At 34.9% G+C, this 22,561-nt stretch overlaps 1 protein-coding gene across 1 annotated transcript; it reads right to left on the bottom strand.

Moving 5' to 3' along the window:
* Positions 1-10,198: 10,198 nt before the first annotated feature.
* On the bottom strand, positions 10,199-22,306 carry LOC138322601 (uncharacterized). The gene is made up of 3 exons (XM_069266569.1): positions 18,351-22,306; positions 14,295-14,419; positions 10,199-13,255 (listed from the first exon to the last, which is right to left on the bottom strand). The coding sequence occupies exons 1-3, from the start codon at positions 18,562-18,564 to the stop codon at positions 13,019-13,021; spliced, it is 576 nt and encodes a 191-aa protein (XP_069122670.1). The 5' UTR covers positions 18,565-22,306; the 3' UTR covers positions 10,199-13,018.
* Positions 22,307-22,561: the final 255 nt, after the last annotated feature.

The following is a 22,561-nucleotide window of genomic DNA, read 5'->3' as shown; positions in this document are numbered from 1 at the left end:
GGTATTCATGACAACAGACCAAAAAACAAGGTATTCATGACAACAGACCAAAAACAAGGTATTCATGACAACAGACCAAAAACAAGGTATTCATGACAACAGACCAAAAACAAGGTATTCATGACAACAGACCAAAAACAAGGTATTCATGACAACAGACCAAAAACAAGGTATTCATGACAACAGACCAAAAAACAAGGTATTCACGACAACAGACCAAAAACAAGATATTCGTGGCAACAGACCAAAAACAAGGTATTCATGACAACAGACCAAAAAACAAGATATTCGTGGCAACAGACAAAAAACAAAGTATTCTTAACAACAGACCAAACAAAAGGTATTCATGACAACAGACCAAAAACAAGGTATTCATGACAACAGACCAAAAACAGGTATTCATGAAAGCAGACCCAAAAAAAGATATTTCGTGGCAAACAGACCAAAAGCAAGGTATTCATAACAACAGACCAAAAACAAGGTATTCATGACAATAGACCAAAAACCAAGATATTCGTGGCAACAGACCAAAAACAAGGTATTCATGACAACAGACCAAAAACAAGGTATTCATGACAACAGACCAAAAAACAAGGTATTCATGACAACAGACCAAAAACAAGGTATTCATGACAACAGACCAAAAACAAGGTATTCATGACAACAGACCAAAAACAAGGTATTCATGACAACAGACCAAAAAACAAGGTATTCGTGGCAACAGACCAAAAACAAGGTATTCATGACAACAGACCAAAAAACAAGGTATTCATGACAACAGACCAAAAACAAGGTATTCATGACAACAGACCAAAAACAAGGTATTCATGACAACAGACCAAAAACAAGATATTCGTGGCAACAGACCAAAAACAAGGTATTCATGACAACAGACCAAAAACAAAGTATTCATGACAACAGACCAAAAACAAGGTATTCATGACAACAGACCAAAAACAAGGTATTCATGACAACAGACCAAAAACAAGGTATTCATGACAACAGACCAAAAACAAGGTATTCATGACAACAGACCAAAAAACAAGGTATTCATGACAACAGACCAAAAACAAGTATTCATGACAACAGACCAAAAACAAGGTATTCATGACAACAGACCAAAAACAAGGTATTCATGACAACAGACCAAAAACAAGGTATTCATGACAACAGACCAAAAACTAAGTATTCATGACAACAGACCAAAAACAAGGTATTCATGACAACAGACCAAAAAGCAAGGTATTCATGATAGCAGACCAAAAAACAAGATATTCGTGACAGCAGACCAGAACAAGGTATTCATGACAACAGACCAAAATCAAGGTATTCATGACAACAGACCAAAAACAAGGTATTCATGACAACAGACCCAAAAACAAGATATTCGTGGCAACAGACCAAAAACAAGGTATTCATGACAACAGACCAAAAAACAAGGTATTCATGACAATAGACCAAAAACAAGGTATTCATGACAACAGACCAAAAACAAGGTATTCATGATAGCAGACCCAAAAACAAGATATTCGTGGCAACAGACCCAAAATAAGGTATTCATGACAACAGACCAAAAAACAAGATATTCGTGGCAGCAGACCAAAAGCAAGGTATTCATGACAAAAGACCAAAAACAAAGTATTCATGATTACAGACAGACCAAAAACAAGGTATTCATGACAACAGACCAAAAACAAGGTATTCATGACAACAGACCAAAAACAAGGTATTCATGACAACAGACCAAAAACAAGATATTCGTGGCCACAGACCAAAAAACACGGTATTCATGACAACAGACCAAAAACAAGGTATTCATGACAACAGACCAAAAACAAGGTATTCATGACAACAGACCAAAAACAAGGTATTCATGACAACAGACCAAAAAACAAGGTATTCATGACAACAGACCAAAAACAAGGTATTCATGATACAGACCTAAAAACAAGATATTCATGCAACAGACCAAAAACAAGGTATTCTGATACAGACCAAAAACAAGATATTCGTGAGACAGACCAAAAACAAGGTATTCATGACAACAGACCAAAAACAAGGTATTCGAAACAGACCAAAAACAAGGTATTCATGACAACAGACCAAAAACAAGGTATTCATGACAACAGACCAAAAAACAAGGTATTCATGACAACAGACCAAAAAACAAGTATTCATGACAACAGACCAAAAACAAGGTATTCATGACAACAGACCAAAAACAAGGTATTCATGACAACAGACCAAAAACAAGGTATTCATGACAACAGACCAAAAACAAGGTATTCATGACAACAGACCAAAAACAAGTATTCATGACAGACCAAAAACAAGATATTCGTGACAACAGACCAAAAACAAGGTATTCATGACAACAGACCAAAAACAAGTATTCTGAACGCAAAAATTCAACAACAAAAAAAGACAACAGACCAAAAACAAGATATTCGTGGCAGACAACAAGACTAAAAACAAACAAGTATTCATGACAACAGACCAAAAACAAAGTATTCATGAACAGACAAAAACAAGGTATTCATGACAACAGACCAAAAAAAGTATTCTGCAACAGACCAAAAACAAGGTATTCATGACAACAGACCAAAAAACAAGATATTCGTGGCAACAGACCAAAAACAAGGTATTCATGACAACAGACCAAAAAACAAGGTATTCATGACAACAGACCAAAAACAAGGTATTCATGACAACAGACCAAAAAACAAGGTATTCATGACAAAAGACCAAAAACAAGGTATTCATGACAACAGACCAAAAACAAGGTATTCATGACAACAGACCAAAAAACAAGGTATTCATGACAACAGACCAAAAACAAGGTATTCATGACAACAGACCAAAAACAAGGTATTCATGACAACAGACCAAAAAACAAGATATTCGTGGCAACAGACCAAAAACAAGGTATTCATGACAACAGACCAAAAACAAGGTATTCATGACAACAGACCAAAAAACAAGGTATTCATGACAACAGACCAAAAACAAGGTATTCATGACAACAGACCAAAAAACAAGGTATTCGTGGCAACAGACCAAAAACAAAGTATTCATGACAACAGACTAAAAACAAGGTATTCATGACAACAGACCAAAAAACAAGGTATTCATGACAATAGACCAAAAACAAGGTATTCATGACAACAGACCAAAAACAAGGTATTCATGACAATAGACCAAAAACAAGGTATTCATGACAACAGACCAAAAACAAGGTATTCATGATAGCAGACCCAAAAACAAGATATTCGTGGCAACAGACCAAAAACAAGGTATTCATGACAACAGACCAAAAAACAAGGTATTCACGACAACAGACCAAAAACAAGATATTCGTGGCAACAGACCAAAAACAAGGTATTCATGACAACAGACCAAAAACAAGATATTCATGACAACAGACCAAAAAACAAGGTATTCATGACAATAGACCAAAAACAAGGTATTCATGACAACAGACCAAAAAACAAGGTATTCGTGGCAACAGACCAAAAACAAAGTATTCATGACAACAGACTAAAAACAAGATATTCATGACAACAGACCAAAAAACAAGGTATTCATGACAATAGACCAAAAACAAGGTATTCATGACAACAGACCAAAAACAAGGTATTCATGATAGCAGACCCAAAAACAAGATATTCACGACAACAGACCAAAAGTAAGATATTCGTGGCAACAGACCAAAAACAAGGTATTCATGACAACAGACCAAAAACAAGGTATTCATGATAGCAGACCCAAAAACAAGATATTCGTGATAACAGACCAAAAACAAGTATTTGTATTCATGACAACAGACCAAAAAACAAGGTATTCACGACAACAGACCAAAAACAAGGTATTCATGACAACAGACCAAAAACAAAGTATTCATGATTACAGACTAAAAACAAGGTATTCATGACAACAGACCAAAGACAAGATATTCGTGGCAACAGACCAAAAACAAGGTATTCATGACAACAGACCAAAAACAAGGTATTCATGATAGCAGACCCAAAAACAAGATATTCGTCGCAACAGACCAAAAACAAGGTATTCATGACAACAGACCAAAAAACAAGATATTCGTGATGACAGACCAAAAACAAGGTATTCATGACAACAGACCAAAAAACAAGGTATTCGTGGCAACAGACCAAAAACAAAGTATTCATGACAACAGACTAAAAACAAGATATTCATGACAACAGACCAAAAAACAAGGTATTCATGACAATAGACCAAAAACAAGGTATTCATGACAACAGACCAAAAACAAGGTATTCATGATAGCAGACCCAAAAACAAGATATTCGTGGCAACAGACCAAAAACAAGGTATTCATGACAACAGACCAAAAAACAAGGTAATCACGACAACAGACCAAAAACAAGATATTCGTGGCAACAGACTAAAAACAAGGTATTCATGACAACAGACCAAAAACAAGGTATTCATGACAACAGACCAAAAAACAAGATATTCGTGGCAGCAGACCAAAAGCAAGGTATTAATGACAACAGACCAAAAACAAAGTATTCATGATTACAGACTAAAAGCAAGGTATTCATGACAACAGACCAAAAACAAGATATTCGTGGCAACAGACCAAAAACAAGGTATTCATGACAACAGACCAAAAACAAGGTATTCATGATAGCAGACCCAAAAACAAGATATTCGTCGCAACAGACCAAAAACAAGGTATTCATGACAACAGACCAAAACTAAAGTCTTCATGGCAACAGACCAAGAACAATTAATTTATGCCAACAAAACCTGGATAATTTATTCTTGGCAACTAACCAAACAGGGTTCATTGCAACAGATCAAGCACAAGGGGTATATATGCAATTCGGATGACCGACTAAAATAATAGCGCGAGTGATCCTTTAACTGTTATATTTTTTTGTTTTGTTTCAGTCATAGTTAAACATATATTCTTCTGAAAATTTGAAATTTGAATCAACTTAACAGCTAATACTAAGATGGTAATACAGTTACTATAAAACATTGTTAGCGAATCACTATTATTCAATAATCTTTCAGTTTCCAATCAATAATTCAGTTTTCAAAAGATTTTTTAAAGATTTTCATGTTTAACTGATTCATTTAACGACAGTCTCAATTTCCACGTGCAGACTAACTTAATTTCAGTAATGATTTATTAGATTAACGTGTTACAGTCAAGAACATTAAGGCATGGCAGCACCGCCATATGTGCAATGTGTCGCGGTGTATGGACGGCTGTATGTTTTGGGAGGCTGAGGTATATTCATGTTAAGTCTCTGTGTAATAATGGAACTCTTGCCCTTTTTATAGTGCTATCTCACTGAAGCATGTCGCCAACGACATCGAACAACACACCCTAATCGGTCATGTTATACTGACAAACAGGCAAACTAGTCGTGCCACTCCCTTTATACTGAAGGCCAAAAGTCAGTTGGTGACATTTCAGACGTTAAAAGGAAGAATGTCAGTTGGAAAGAAGAGAATACACGTTTCTAAATTTAGACGCATTTCACGATCATGCAATATATGTATGCAGTAAGTACAAGAGTAATATTCTAGCGGCATGGGTGAGTAAACAAGTGTTTTACTACACCAAGTCAAGGCTGCCTTCATCCATTCATAATACAAAGCATCTTAAGAGTATTGGGAGTCTGTATAGCAAAGTGTAAACTGTTTTAGCATTGATATAAATTCCTTGTACAAGATCATACAAGTATGGCGGATCTGGCTTTTTTTGGTTTAGTGTCTGCCTTCAGGTAACATTTCATTTAAAACATAAAAACTGTTTCTTGTGTTTCTGTTGATCACCTAAACGATGAGCTGAAGCTGTAGGTCCAATGGAATGTAACCATGTTGAGCCAAGATTTCTCAGACAGAAAAGAAACGACATCATCAATTATTCATAGAGCTAACCAGACTGTAGGCTTTAGCAAAACATGTTGGCTGTATTCAGTATTTAGTAGGGAAAAGTAGCCGTTCTTGTCATGCTTTTTAATAGTAAGTTTGATTAAGGTAAATTGATAATAATATAATATTTTATGAAATTATAGTGATAAGCACGCGGAAGAAAATAAGATACACCACATACAGATACAAATATATAGATATATACATATGTTATACCTACCTGAGAGACCCAGGATAAGACTCAGGATGGTTGACATGGTTGACATAGCTGATCTGTGTATGGCCCTCATCACTGTCCTCGAGGTAATACTTCTCACAACTAACAAATCGCATGTATGTCACTGTAGTAAGTAAATCTAGTGCTGCGTACTGAAGTGGTCAGAAATAAAATGGTCAAACAGCTGATAGTTGTATGATTCCAATGCTGTATTGAATACTGAGTCCTTGTGTGGCTGGCAGTGTCGTCACCTCTGGGAGACTGTTATGGTAACCAGTTATACCAGGTGTAATCAGAGCACAGGACAGGTAAGTCCTAGGTAACAGTTGAGTATTGTCGCTATATCAAATAATACCACCATAGCATGATAGATGTATAATGAGGATAAATGGACAGTAAAATGTTCAGAATACACGTGCTACTGACCTCAGACCGACTCTCAATACAACAATTTATCATAATCATTTGAGGGTCATCAAATTATTTAATACTGGTTTTTAGTTTACCAGGTGTACCATTTCAACCTGATTCCTAACGTATTCCTAATTTACAATGTATTCTTTACTCATTCGCACTTTACGTGCGACTTATTCGCTAACTTACAATGTACATTGGATAAAAAGCTATTAAAGGATTAAATTTATCATATCACACGTTTGTTTCTAACCTCGACTACCCTTAACTACTGAGCCTTTAGGCTTCACCCTGCAGATCGTTCCAACAGTGGTACTACTATCTTACTTTTACATTTTACATTTCTTTTTTCGTTTTCCTTTCTTGCATAGTCCCTCATTACCATAATAATACCTGCCATGGTTTACAAACTTTTTTGCTTGATACATTATTCAAAGTTTGTACTACATCCTCACATTTAACATTTAACTTGCATACTATTTATATTTTCACCGAACAATACTAACCCATGCACGAGAGTGTGAAAATGAAAGTAAAAGCTCAGTGTTATAAGAATATAAGAAGTACTGAAGCACATTATTATATGCTATTGCTTTATTCAATGCAAAACGTTAGTCAATTAATGAAAGCAGTTTACCTCTTTTTCACATATTAGTTTCAATAAAATCATTTTAAATATTTGGTTCCGAATTTGGCTTATCGAGAAACATGTATACCTGGTTTGCACATAAACAAATAATTTTCAAAGCAGATTGACACTTTACATGAAACCACCATGTTTCTCTTCCAAGTGTTGTGAATTATAGTTTACCTGCTGCTAGAATATACAGTGTAAACTTTTCGTTTTCAGTTTTATACAATATGTTGATGGATGTATTATATGTAAAATGAAACCCGTTTAACTATGAAAATAATTGTACACAATAAGATTGTGTCTATAAATATAAGTGTAATTAGTACTGAATTGTTTTTGTGTTTGAACAGAATCTTAAGCTTGTTTTGGTTTCTGTACAAAATTTTAAGACTATTTTGTACGTTACCTTTAAACCACATAATAAAAGTGTTGTTTAGATATTGTTTCGTGTGCTTTCGAATGTCTTGTGTGTTTCTCACACATAGAGTACATAATTAATCACCCATCAGCCAAGAACCTTACTGCACAATGTATTGAGCTTGGAATACCACTTTGTCTGGGGATAGAACAATCGACAAAATGCCATTGACACCTGAGTTGTGGCTGTCGTACACAGCAAAAAGTGCAACGCATGTTTTACATACGTTCGAAAAAACATGCGTTAAACGTTTGTTTAAAATATGCGTTTTACGTATGTTTTGGCCACCATGCGTAAAACGTACGTTTGAACAAAACATGCGTTAAACGTATGTTTAACATATGTTTTACGTACGTTTGTTTTCCACCACATGTAAAACGGAAGTCTGTTAAAAAAATAAAATAACCCTACTAATTACATGTAAAACATCGGTTTGATCAATGTTATTAAAGACCTGCAATTACATGTTTAATAGCCTCTAAGTTTTGGTTTCATGTTATCTATATATGTCTTCTACCAACATATAGTGAACCTCATACTAGCCTCATGATAAAATAAAGCAGCTTCAATATTGTATGATGATATATATGCAGGTCTACAATTATATGCACATCTACTGATTGTGAACAGAAGCAAAACCGCTAATGTGGATTTCGTCTTTTTAGATTTAAATTTTAACATTTTTGAAGACTAATGCTCTGAATACATATGATCAATATCAGCTGACCAGCGCTTCATGATGTACAATGTAGTAGGTCTACAACTGCTGTTTGATCATCCTCGATACTCCAGGGGTTCCGATCACTTACGATCTCACGTGTAGAGATCGTAAGTGATCTGAACCCCTGGAGTAACGAGGATGCTGTTTGATCTACGAGATCATGAGGATATGTCCTAAAATTGTCATTATACATGTAGCTAAGGATTATTTGTGTAGCTAAATGTAAAGAAATGTATTTAATTTGTAAACTAGAAAATAGATTACTGACTTTTACTTCAGATCTTCATTAGAATTCCTCTTGAAATGTTCAAGTCATTTTAGGCATTTGGGGACTTGTTGAAGACTACATCGATGACATCGCTATTACTATAGGCGTCTGCTTCTAGTTTAAAAACTAATAACCTTCCCTACTATATAGTAGTGGTAGGTTGTTGTATTTTTTCAAAACCAGAAGCAGACACCTGTGCTATTACATGGCAGATTCGAATGGCCGGACAAACTTATATTAAATTTTCCGGAAATATTTATTTATTGTATATTCATAGAATATGTTTAAATGTTATTCTGAGATTCTGTTTAAACATATGAAGTTTCTGCAAACACAATATATATTGATTTCTTGACTCACTGAGCTAGAATTTGAAAACAATTTAACATTGGACACGACTTTAGTCAATATTTTAGCCTTTAAAATGTAAGTGATAAAGTGACGTTAAGGACAAATAGATGCAGGAAAAATAAAATCATTCTAAGATTATGAAATTTATCGATATGTAGTCACTCGTTTGTAAATACAACATACTATGTATGAAAAAGTATAATTCATTGGACAGGAACCGAAAATACAAATAAAATGGAATTAAACTTTACCTTTGAAAATGACAAATATATGGTGCAACTTCAAACCCATGTAAATGTACATAAAAACAAAAAAGGTGGATTTTGTAATAGGATAAAACGTATGTATAACACACGTTTTGAAACGTCCGTTTTACATGCGTTTACGTTTTACGTCTGTTTACCATGCGTATTATGCATGTTTAACACGCGTATTACATACGTTTCGTACGTACGTTTTACATGCGTGGTCCTCAACATGCGTTTTACATGCGTTTTATAACGTACGTAAAACGTGTATGCACTTTTTCCTGTGTAGCTAAAACGTAATGTTAATCTGGTAAAAGAATTAGTGGCATGATGCCAGAAAAAGGCGAGAGAAGTAGCTTCAGATATAATCTAAATTTTGGGCAATAGTGAGTTGAATCATACCGTAATCCTTGATAACATTTGGTTCTGTCTTTTCTAACACACAATAAATTAAGTTACTAGTCATGGAGGTCTGCATGGATCGTAACCAAATTTGTCTAGAAACATCCTTGGGGAAAGGGGAGTTTGTTTAAATCTTTGTTGAGACTCCTAGGACAGGTAATCAGGTCAATCATTTAAATTACTTTTAGTCATAGAGTCCTACATACATTGTTATCACATTTGGCCAGAAACAATATTTGAGGAAGGCGAGCAAAGTTTATACTATGTCATCACAAGACAACGCTAAGGGGCTACTGTCCCAGAGGGTCCGAGTCATTAGAGGGAATGGTTGCACTCTTAGAAATCGCTAAGGAAATTGTTTGGCTTCACAAACAAGGCGAGTAATACAGGCCCACTGGGTCTCTTGTTTAGGTATTGAACGCGGGAAATTTCCGATCGATATTTCTTTGAACATAGTTGCTATAGTAATGTATCATGTCTGCTGAGATGATGATATTCACACGACTTAGGAAGAGGAAGTGGAATATGTTGCCATGGATACTGATAGATCAATTTATTATCTATTGAGGTGAGGTATAATCACAATGAAGAAGTAAAACTGGTATAGTGACAGATTTTATTAAACATCACACTCGTTCAAATGACACGAGTAATGTGTAGATTGTCAAGTTAGAATATAGTGGGGGAGGAGAAATAGGTTCCCATGTATCCCTCTGGCAGTTTTTCGAAACATGGTTTTTTAGGACCGGTATGATGTCTAGTTTCATTTTATGCTTATTGCCATTGACAACTAATGTCCCATGGGGGTCATATGGCGGCCATCTTGGATTTCAGGTATCAAAAATGGCCAAAATGACACATTCGCATATATGCGCATAGATAGAGAACCAGACAACATTCAGAGGCAAATAAACACATTTTTTGATATGGTTGACACATGCTGAATACGATTAAATCATAATAATAACGTAACGTCTTATTCTTTTTGTGAAATGACGGGAAAACAATGAAATTTTCAGCTTGTTTTCCTAAAAAATCGATAAATGTCCTAATTTTTATCACAAGTAAAAAATTGATGGACAAATCACCTCGTAACAGTCATTTCGAATTGAACCAACTCTTATGTAAACATATGTGTACTATAAAAAGACAGATCGCATCAATGAGGTCGGAAAAAGAGAGGGAACCCCCCCTATAAAAAAATCACAAAAAATGGCCAAAATGACACATTCGCATATATGCGCATATATAGAGAACCAGAAAACATTCAGAGGCAAATAAACACATATTTTTATATAATGAAGCATGCTGAATACGATTAAATCATAATAATGATGTTACGTCTTTTCATTTTTGTGAAATGACGGGAAAACAATGAAATTTTCAGCTTTTTTCCCCTAAAAAATCGATAAATGTCATAATTTTTATCACAAGTGAAAAATTGATGGTTTTAAATCACCTTGTAACAGTCATTTCGAACTGAACCAACCCTTGGGTAAACATATGTGTACTATAAAAACATAGATCGCATCAATGAGGTCGGAAAAAGAGAGAGACCCCACCCCCTTGAAAAATTATCAAAAAATGGCCAAAATGACAAAATTCGAAATGACTGTTACAAGGTGATTTGTCCATCACTTTTTTTTACTTGTGATAAAAATTATGACATTTATCGATTTCTTTAGGAAAAAAGCTGAAAATTTCATTGTTTTCCCGTCATTTCACAAAAATGAGAAGACGTAACGTCATTATTATGATTTAATCGTATTCAGCATGTTTCAATCATATCAAGAAATGCGTTAATTTGCCTCTGAATTTTGTCTGGTTTTCTATCTATGCGCATATATGCGAATGTGTCATTTTGGCCAGTTTTTGATAAATTTTTATGGGGGGGGGGGTTCCCTCTCTTTTTCCGACCTCATTGATGCGATCTGTCTTTTTATAGTACACATATGTTTACATAAGGGTTGTTTCAATTCGAAATGACTGTTACAAGGTGATTTGCTCATCAATTTTTTACTTGTGATAAAAATTATGACATTTATCGATTTCTTAGGGGAAAAAGCTGAAAATTTCATTGTTTTCCCGTCATTTCACAAAAAGAAGAAGACGTAACGTCATTATTATGATTTAATCGTATTCAGCATGTTTCAATCATATCAAAAATGTGTTTATTTGTCTCTGAATGTTGTCTGGTTCTCTATCTATGCGCATATATGCGAATGTGTCATTTTGGCCATTTTTGATACCTGAAATCCAAGATGGCCGCCATATGACCCCCATGGGACATTAGTTGTCAATGGCAACAAGCATAAAATGAAACTAGACATCATACCGGTCCTAAAAAACCATGTTTCGAAAAACTGCCAGAGGGGTACATGGGAACCTACTTCTCCTCCCCCACTAATACGTCTTCATCATTTCGTTGTTAAATATAGACATACTCATAAATAGTTTGAGTTAGTCACTTATTTCGCTATTTTAGTCACAATGTGATATGAAATATATGATTATTATAAAGCATTCCGCAATATTGACACAATTCCACATGATTTGATATTTGAGAGTTTACATAAAAAACAAGGACATGGCTATGATACTGTAGGAAAATAAGTTCGAGTTTCCACAGAAAGTGCTATCTAGTTTCAGGGTGAATACAATGTTGAAGATTTTGATCATTACTGTTGTAGCGTACCACAGAATGGGTCCGGTACAACGGAGGGTTGTTGCGACACGACGGAGGTCCTCTGTACGTTACAATGTCAGATTAGTACATAACGTGACTTTTTCTCGCGTTTGTCATGGGTTCAGTCCAAGCGCACTATTTAGCCATAGTCCCGGGACTATGGTTTCTCACAGGACTATATTTTTGGCGCCGGTTTTTTGAAACGAATGTCGCATTGACAAATTGACGTCACTGTCGCTATTTGTGCTGTTCAGTGGCAAATAAGCTGTATGCGGACGATATTTTGCAAAAAGCAAATGTCACGGTTTAGAAACGTGAATGCCGTCGAATTATCACAGGAAAACAAACAAATAAAAGCAAAAAAAAAAGAAAAAATGAAAAACCTTTTAATTATTTTCTTCAATCCGTCATGTACTAAAACATTATTACCTTCTTTTGCGGGCACTATGGTCTTATAGTGTTATCTTGTGATGACATAGTACCCTCGCCTGTGTCTACTGCGTTACTATGTCATCCGTCGACAGCATTTTAAGACCATAGTGGCCGCAAAAGAAGGCAATGATATAAACATGTAAGTATTGCCTCCGCCATACAATCATTTTCCTGATTCAGAAGATATTATATGTCACAAACAACCTTATAGAATAAAGACCGAGTTTACCTCTGCAACTTTCGAGTCACCACGTTCAACTGATTTGTACGACACAAAGGGTTCATCTCGTACTTGTCTATCAAAGCCGCAGACTAATATAGAGTATAGAGAAGAGCACGGCCCATTGTTTGTTCGGAGATGTGCCATGCCTGTGAGCAGCTCCATTTCCTGTGTTACATAGCTTGGTAGGACAACAGGAGTGACACCATTCCTCATCTACGTCCTCTCCCCAGATACCACAGTGGTTCTTACACACCGACGTACAGCCACGGGCCAGTTGGATCAGGTCGCCGTATTGGGACACAACACGTAACACCTGAAACAGTGAGGATATTTGCCATGACAGCTACGGGAAAACCAAAAATCACAAAATTTTATAGTATTTCACTTAAGATAAACTTGCAAATTTAAACAAATTAATCGATCAAATTGATTCATCTTGAAATGGTTTAAGGATGTATTAATCTGAGAATTCAAAATTTTCTTGTATTAAACTTTTTTTTTCTTATATAGAATTTTGGAAATAGAGTTTATACCATTAAAGAAAATGGAAGGAAAAAATGTCCAAATGCTCGTTTTTGAGCTATTGTCACTCAAAGATACGTAGTTGACAAAATATTAGATTTTATGTAAATTTTACACATACACGAGAGATTAAAGCCATAATTTCCTATTGATATGACTGATATGTACATGTATTGATGTTTGTAGAATTTATTTTCTCCAGTAGTCTGAAAAAGTTTTGGTCTTAAATTTTTGTCAATATTTTGCAAATTAATAGGGAAATGACTGGGGGGAGTTCCGTGCGCTTATTTTTTGTCCCATTTAGATATTTATTTTTCAATATTTTAGAGTAAAAAAAGACAAGTGCTCAAATTACCATGAAATGTAAAAATAAAATGACAAAAGAGTATCATTTCACACATTAATGCTCAATATTTTAATTTCAACAAACCTAGTAAATATTTACAGCAAAATTAGCACAATACAGATAAGAATGCTGGCAAAGAGATAAATTAAGTAAAAGTAATTTAAGTAAAAAAAAGTAAAACGTTGACTCTACCCAAGGAGAAAAAAAGACACAATTTCTAAATGTCCGCAAAATGGCGATTTCTTAAAACCCATGTATAAAAAAATCCACTAGAGTAGAAAAGTTGTTTTTTTTTAATTTGCAACTGGCAATTTGCTAGATATTGATAAATTGTATTTGCAAATCTCATAACTTTTTTTATCTATGTTGAAACGAGACTGAAACGAGACTGAAACCTCAGAATAGCAAATCTTTCAGGGTTTGTAGAAAATACACGATATGAATACAAACTGGGTTCACTGAATCAAATATCACCAATTCTTACACGGCAAAACGGTTCATCATCAGGACAAGTGACCACCTCTGACGCGTTTGGTGAATGGACACAGGGATCAGTGTCTACAGTAGCCGTGCACGTGTAGCATGTCAGGTTATAACCTCTGACTGGACCTGTAACGAAGACGTTCCTGGGTGATTCTATAGGTAAACATACGGACAATATTGATAGGCATTTCGATATATTTAAGCATTGCATTCAGTTGGCAACTAAGGGAGCATGAATGCCAACTGGAAAACAACAAACTTCTGTTTTAAATATGAATGTTTAATTATGATTACCTGTGATGAAAAATTGAATCTGTTTTATCGCACCTAATTCAAGCCCAATAATTGCCACAACATAAATTTCGAATAAATTGAATGAAAACATGACCATAGTAAACTTAACCATTGACACATTTCCTATTGTTCGCTTGTATTCCTACACAGATCATAATAACACGTAGTGCATATAACAAATAAAGTAGGTGGGGCATGATCTACTATAAAACTTGAGGTCTTATCGCCTGTTTTAAATAGTCATATTTTGCGAGTCGATAAATCAGTGTTTTGGTATATTCAAATAGAACTACATTTATCAAATTGATTTAATTTACAAGCACCATTTGCACGACAACAGCAAACTTAATGAAGCGTACTAGCGCTTTATGTTGAATTCGCTGCTGTCCAGTGGCATTATGTAATCCCATAATTGTCAACTCAGTGCAGTTCAATGCTTCTATTTATACTAAATAACAACATTACTATACAATATTTTGCATCTACAATGAATAAACAATTCATATTCGGCAAGGATGGAACAGCCATTTCATTAGCAATCTTCTGTGGTCACTGTAATGACAATTGCGACGTCACAAAATCAAATTAAAATAAGTGAATTGCAGTTCATGCGCTGAAAAACGCCAACTGCATTTGGTAAAGTTGCATAGCAGGGTCGCAGTGAAAATGTAAATATAGAGCAATATTTATATGTAAAGAATAAAAAATGGACCCTGTGTATGACGTATACATAGGCGACATATATAAACATTGGTCAGTGACATAGAAAAATCCAGCGACATTAGAATTACTAGTATAATGTGAAGTAATCAGGTGATAAGGATCAATATATATACATAATGTAATGTAGATCGACAGTATCCATGGTGTAGACTGCAGTAGTCCTTCACAATGTATCGTGAGCAGTGTATTACATAGATTTGGTCTTAGTTCGTCTCATTCAGTCTAACCAAAACAAATGTTTGACAAATACTGATGCAATTGAATAGACACAGAAACGCTAACAAAATTAAGCAATAATCGATTTCGACCATCTCGTTTCTTTCTGGTTTTCAAGAGCCCTTCAGGGCTGATTTAGTTCCTGCAGGCATGCTGGTGATATGTAATCAATACAACATTCAGTAAACATAGAACAACAACATTTAATTCTCAATTTATCTACAGCAAAACTGTTCCAGAGCAAAAAAAAAAAAAAAAAAAAAAAAAAAAAAAAAAAGCACCGCTGCATGGATAAGTTCTGAATTCCCTTGAATGATGAAACAAGTGTATGGATTCAAATTTTGGCCATACTGTATCGAACACTTTTATTGGTGAAAAACGATATAAATGAATTATCAGTCTAATTTTATTTGTTTATAGGTATTTTATATCTGAAGGAACATAGATCCACGAACAGTTGATTTGTCGGTTCATCAACAACAACAGACTTCATGTGTTCCCTAGATTGGTTACTAATTCCTAAATGGTGTTCAGCTGGAACATTGTACAATACATGTGAATGATACATAATATAGTTATAAAACCTTTTTAGTACACATTATTAACTGTTGTGGCAATAAGGCGTAATGATTTATTTATTGTAGTAATTGTCATGACAGTAAAGCAAAATGATTTATCTATTGCAGTTGATGTTATGACAATAAGGCGTAATATTTCATTTATTGTAGCAGTTGTTATGACAATAATGCGTAATAATTCATTTGTTGTAGCAGCTGTTATGACAATAAGACGTAATGATTTATTTATTGTAGCAGTTGTTATGACAATAATGCGTAATAATTCATTTGTTGTAGCAGTTGTTATGACAATAAGGCGTAATAATTCATTTATTGTAGCAGTTGTTATGACAATAAGGCGTAATGATTTATTTATTGCAGTATTTGTTATGACAATAAGACGTAATAATTCATTTATTGTAGCAGTTGTTATGACAATAAGACGTAATAATTCATTTATTGTAGCAGTTGTTATGACAATAATGCGTAATAATTCATTTGTTGTAGCAGTTGTTATGACAATAAGGCGTAATAATTCATTTATTGTAGCAGTTGTTATGACAATAAGGCGTAATGATTTATTTATTGCAGTATTTGTTATGACAATAAGACGTAATAATTCATTTATTGCAGTTGTTGTTATGACAATAAGGCGTAATAATCTATTTATTGCAGTAGTTGTTATGACAATAAGACGTAATAATTTATTTATTGCAGTTGTTGTTATGACAATAAGGCGTAATGATTTATTTATTGCAGTGGTTGTTATGACAATAAGGCGTAATGATTTATTTATTGTAGCAGTTGATATGACAATAAGGCGTAATAATTCATTTATTGTAGCAGATGATATGACAATAAGGCTTTATGGTTTATTTATTGTAGCAGATGATATGACAATAAGGCGTAATGATTAATTTATTGTAGCAGTTGAAATGACAATAAGGCTTTATGATTTATTTATTGTAACAGATGATATTTTAATAAGGCGTTATGATTTATGCATTGTAGTAGTTGTTATGACAATAAGGCGTAATGATTTATTTATTGTAGCAGATGATATGACAATAAGGCTTTATGATTTATTTATTGTAACAGATGATATGACAATAAGGCGTTATGATTTATTTATTGTAGCAGATGATATGGCAATAAGGCGTTATGATTTATGCATTGTAGTAGTTGTTATGACAATAAGGCGAAATGATTTATTTATTGTAGCAGATGATATGACAATAAGGCGTAATAATTCATTTATTGTAGCAGATGATATGACAATAAGGCGTTATGATTTATGCACTGTAGTTGTTGTTATGACAATAAGGCGTAATGATTTATTTATTGTAGCAGTTGATATGACAATAAGGCGTTATGATTTATGCATTGTAGTAGTTGTTATGACAATAAGGCGTAATGATTTTTTTTTTTTAGTTTTAAAAGAACGAGTAATTGGACCAGGCATTTCTCAAAAGTTATGCATTATTCCACACAAGGACGTCACACAAACTAAGGACACCATTCATCGAGAATTGAGATAATATTACAAAAATGGCTGATAAGTACTTTAGTATTATGAAATAAATGAAAACGAAGATATATACATGTAGTACATGTTTGTTATTACCGTTATATCTTTCCTGTTAGAAGCTCACTATTGGTGATCAGAGTAAGGCAACTGGTGTGACTGTGATAAAATGTGATCAATGATTTTGGAATCGCACTCAAATGTAATACAGCATCTAGGAGTGTACAGCTCAAACGACAGTGTAAGATATCAGCACAATACAGGAATACTTTACATATGTTTATAAACACTTAAATAAAGAAACGTATAAATATATCTCACTTTTTTCTGTATATATTGACTAAGCTGCTATCCGAGATAACATTTTTTTCATTGTGAATTATATGTTTAAAAGTAGTCAGTAAGATTTATTAATAGTGAAGACATAGAAGTATAAGACGTTGACATGGAATTTTGAACGACCGAGTCCGAATTCAACACAGCGATAAGGTATTAACCGACGATAGAGTGTGATATGGATCATACAGACTATAGATTACTGATTTAAACCATAGTATTGGTTATTGTTACACAATACCTTGGTACCATCACTAACATGATTATGCGGTTTCTTTTAAGTGAATGTTACAATTGAACGACAGTGTAATTATCTTTAGAGACATTAATATGTCGGTCTAGGTTTAACATACAGGCGATGTGATGATGTTACCACAGCCAGCTGTTGCCGGACACGTATACTTACTGTTACATAAAAACACCAGTAATACTCCATACATCGCATATCTTGCATATCTGTCAGAATCACCATGTGCCATAGTCAAATCAATCCAATTGGGAAGGCCATCCGACAAACAACAATTAAGGACTGCCTTTGCGCAAGTCAAACTGTTAGTCCTGTGATCAAAACGTGAAACCCGTGAGGAGCGCGAGATGATCGTGATCCAATTAGTTATCATTGAGGTGAATAATCAATAACAACAGGTAACATTGGCAACCGTATGAATATGACGGCGTGTGCTGCTGCTGTCTCGTCATGTGGTATTATAGTCTTTACACAACATATCAATAATTTACCCTTTATACTTGGTGATCGGAAATATCTAATCTCTTTTATACTCGATATATAATCTTGGTACAAAACAATGGTAATGTAGTCAGTGGACGAAGATGAGGTTCACTGTCTATTTCTACATAAAGTTTCAGTTTCATATAATCTATACATAAAAACATCACATGTTTCTCTTCATCAAACAGCTGAACTACAAAGAGCAAACCTTCATTGTTGATGACATGAAAGGGTAAAAGTTATGTAGCTAAGCGTTGTTATAGATGAACTTAAGACTGTCGTTATCTTTTAGCTTCTATCACGCTTTAGTTTGTTCTCTCTCGATCGATGGTTTACGACACGAAATGATAACGTTAATTATTTGTTTACACATATAAGTCGAGATGTGCATGCCGTTTGCTTGTTTAGAGACAGGGAAGAGGGTTGACATCATTATGTAACGACTTGTTTCGCTACGACCGCAGTCATTAGCGTAGAGTAAGAATGATACAATTAATTTGTTTTGCTCTGGGTTCGACTGCCGCGTTAGCTTGCAGATTCCTATGTCTCGCTACAATATTCAAAGGTACTAGTGAGTATGGACAATGGACGACATCAAATTCATTTAACAGTTTATTAATATTTAACATGTGTAAAGGTGACAACAAGAAAATACCCGCGTGGCTCAGTGGGAAGTACTGTGAAATGGACAATTTTGCTGCTAATATTCTCACGTTTTCGCTACCAGAATTAACTCCTACCCATCAATGAAAGACCGAGCACGTGGCGCTACACACCGGGCCGATTATCGATAGCTTAACCTCCAATTTCACAAACACCGTTCTCCAGCGAAGATTCTTAAAATATCTCCTTAACGGTTAACCCCGAAATTCAACACAGGAGGCTCCCACTCTTTTCCAGCCTACCAACGGCTCTCAACACAAGAGTGAAGACTTTTACTTACTATCGAAACCCGTCTAAAAGCGAGACATGCTAAGTCCGACATTGCACAATTTCACAAGTATTTCAACCTCAAAAATATAGCAAAAATATCTACTGACAGCGAAAAATACACACACAGTAATGTTGACGCATTTCCATACTATACGATAACAGCAAATTAGGGAAAGGATGGGCGACAAATATATAAAAATTACATAGGTTTCAAAAACACAACCCTCACCTCTCAAGGCCCGGCAGAAAAACTGAAAGCCTCGGCGCAGTCCCGAGATCTCGTGCACAGCAAATTCCCGCCAAAGTCTCGGTTAATATAATTTCCGGAATATATAGCAACGAAGCGCACCGCAGCTTCGTTACATACCCCCCAACCACCTAGACAGGCTGCGACCCGTAGCCGTAAAACTGATCCAAGGGAGATAATTTGGAAAAAAAAATAACCCCAAAAGTTCCTAACAAAAGTTGAAACAGTTGAAGCCGAAAGTAAGATGCACAAATTCTGAATTTGGAAGTATCCAGTTCACGAACTCGAACTAGAATAAAAAAATAGAACGGAAAAAACCAAACTAAATTTTAAAGAACCTATCAAGGGGAGGTAATTTAAGGAAAGAAAAACCTTAAGTTCACAAAATCAAACATCTCTTAATAAAGGGAGGTAATCCAAGAAAAAAAAAATAAAATTCCAAAATTTTGCACAAAGACAAACATGCCTTAATAAGGAAACGTCAATTAAGGAAAAAGAAAAAGAAAAAAACTACCTATATTGTCCCCCCAACCACTTAGACAGGATGCGACCCGCAGCCACTAACAACTTACTGCACGAAAAAAAATAATGTGAGAACTGCATCAACATACCGCGGCCATTCTAAACAGGAGCTAGAACATGTCATTATCCTTCAATTGTTCCTCACTGGCCAAAATCTCCATCATAACATGTACAACAACAAAAAAAAAAAAAAAAAAAAAAAAACAATTGTACAACAAGGTACCAAAAAAAAACAAAGGAGGTGGACTCTCTATATAACAATTATCCTGAAGTGGAATTGGGATTTAAAAAAATAACAATCATCCCAATGCCAGTACACAATATTAATTATATCACATCACAAGTATAGAACATGTACAAGTATCACCGATTAATTATCCCAAAGATGTTAAACATTGATATTCTTGCTAAATAACCACAATAATAGTTCATCAAACGTTAAAACAATGAAAGTATTATATTTCATCAAGCAATCCTGTACAAATCTACGAATTTTCATTTTCAACCAATTACACAAGTATTTCCTTATCTTTTATTTATCTTTATGGTGTTTTTTCCAGATATTTAATTATTATATCTTTATTTCGTAACACCACTGGTACGTACCCGAAAACCTCCACTTTAAACAACCCTGTTGTATTAAATGTAGCATTGTCAGAGACAAGCTATGAAACCCCCAGACAGCTCAGAGAGTCACATGAGTTATGTGCCCTTGGTATAGGTAGTAGCTGGTGGCTAGCAAAATTCAATACTCAGCTCACCTGTAATATCACTTATTTTCTCTACGAGTACATCAATCACTTCTGTTTAGTAGCGATTATATATATGTAGCTTAGGGCATGGTTGTTTTTCATTCCTTTTCTTTTGTATTTCTTTCTCTTTTACTACCACCTGAGGTATGTACAATGCCAAGTGACCTCAGAGCAGACTGGAGAATTTCAGCGCAGAAATGGGTGCTAAAAGAATTGTAACAGGCACCCTTGCTTACTTTTGCAATAAATGTATATTAGAAGATGTTGTCGAGTATTACAATGGTGAGACCATAATAATTATTATGAAATGGACATCAATCAGCAATTGATTTTACCCCTAACATATATATTTGCACGCGTTACACCTTCCACTGTGCAAAGTTAGACACCACCAAACATAACTTAGAGAGTTGAATAATTTTCCAAGGCAGAAAAAGTTTAAGCTCCATGTCCCGGAACTCCGTACACGAAAACTTTAAGATTATAGATAAACGTAATAATCCCTTGCTGTCATTAACCTTGTGGGTTTCACAAGATTCCAGCATTTATATAAAAAAAACCAGAACAATGTCCCAAGAGTCTTTTAACCAAGTTAAATTTCCTTAATACTTTAAGACTATTCCAAAATCAGAAAAGTACCCTTAGATAATTTTTCTTTCTGCCTTGGACACCACCTCCTTTTTACACGACTTTAGAACAAAAGGAAAAAAAATATGACATTATGGGAAAAAAAATACACAAATACAAAAACATACAATTAACAAAACAAAGTTTTCCATCGGGCCCTAAACGATCCTACAAGACTGGGGAAGCCACTCTTATGATTTTACTTAACCCAACTCGAATGAAAATTTGGGGTCGACCAGAGACTTTTCCCGCTACTTATATAGCTCCCTCCCAAACTAGTTAAGTCTGACCACGTGAGTACAAGACCCCAGTGTTGGTCGTATCAACTCTAACCACCAGAACCATAGTCCCCACAGTGGCCAGAATACCTAACAGCCAAAAATACCCACCCCAACAATTTTGAATAGGAGAAGTCCTTGTTAGGGTTATCTCGAGGTGTTGGTCATGTTAACTCCTACCCCCCGCTGAGACACCCCCAACCACCTGGACCTTCTCCCTAACTAATTACAATTATACCTATAGTCTTATCTACATACCCCTGGTCGCCCCCACCAATTACACTTAACATTATATACCCCCCCCCCGGTTCACCTACATTACAACCCCCATTATATAGACAATATTATAAACAGCCCCCCAACCCCCAATTATACCTAACACTACATGACTATAGCTATATTTAGCCTACCAATAACGAAATGAAAAAAAATGTAAAACATATATGAACATTTCAGGAATACTTATCAATACATTGAAATTTGAATAGTTCTGATGCCCCCTGGGGGAAGGGATATTCAGGAGTCGAC

This window comes from Argopecten irradians, chromosome 5, assembly GCF_041381155.1.
Source record: "Argopecten irradians isolate NY chromosome 5, Ai_NY, whole genome shotgun sequence".
Classification (NCBI taxonomy): domain Eukaryota; kingdom Metazoa; phylum Mollusca; class Bivalvia; order Pectinida; family Pectinidae; genus Argopecten; species Argopecten irradians.
This window is presented reverse-complemented; position numbering and strand designations above follow the sequence as displayed.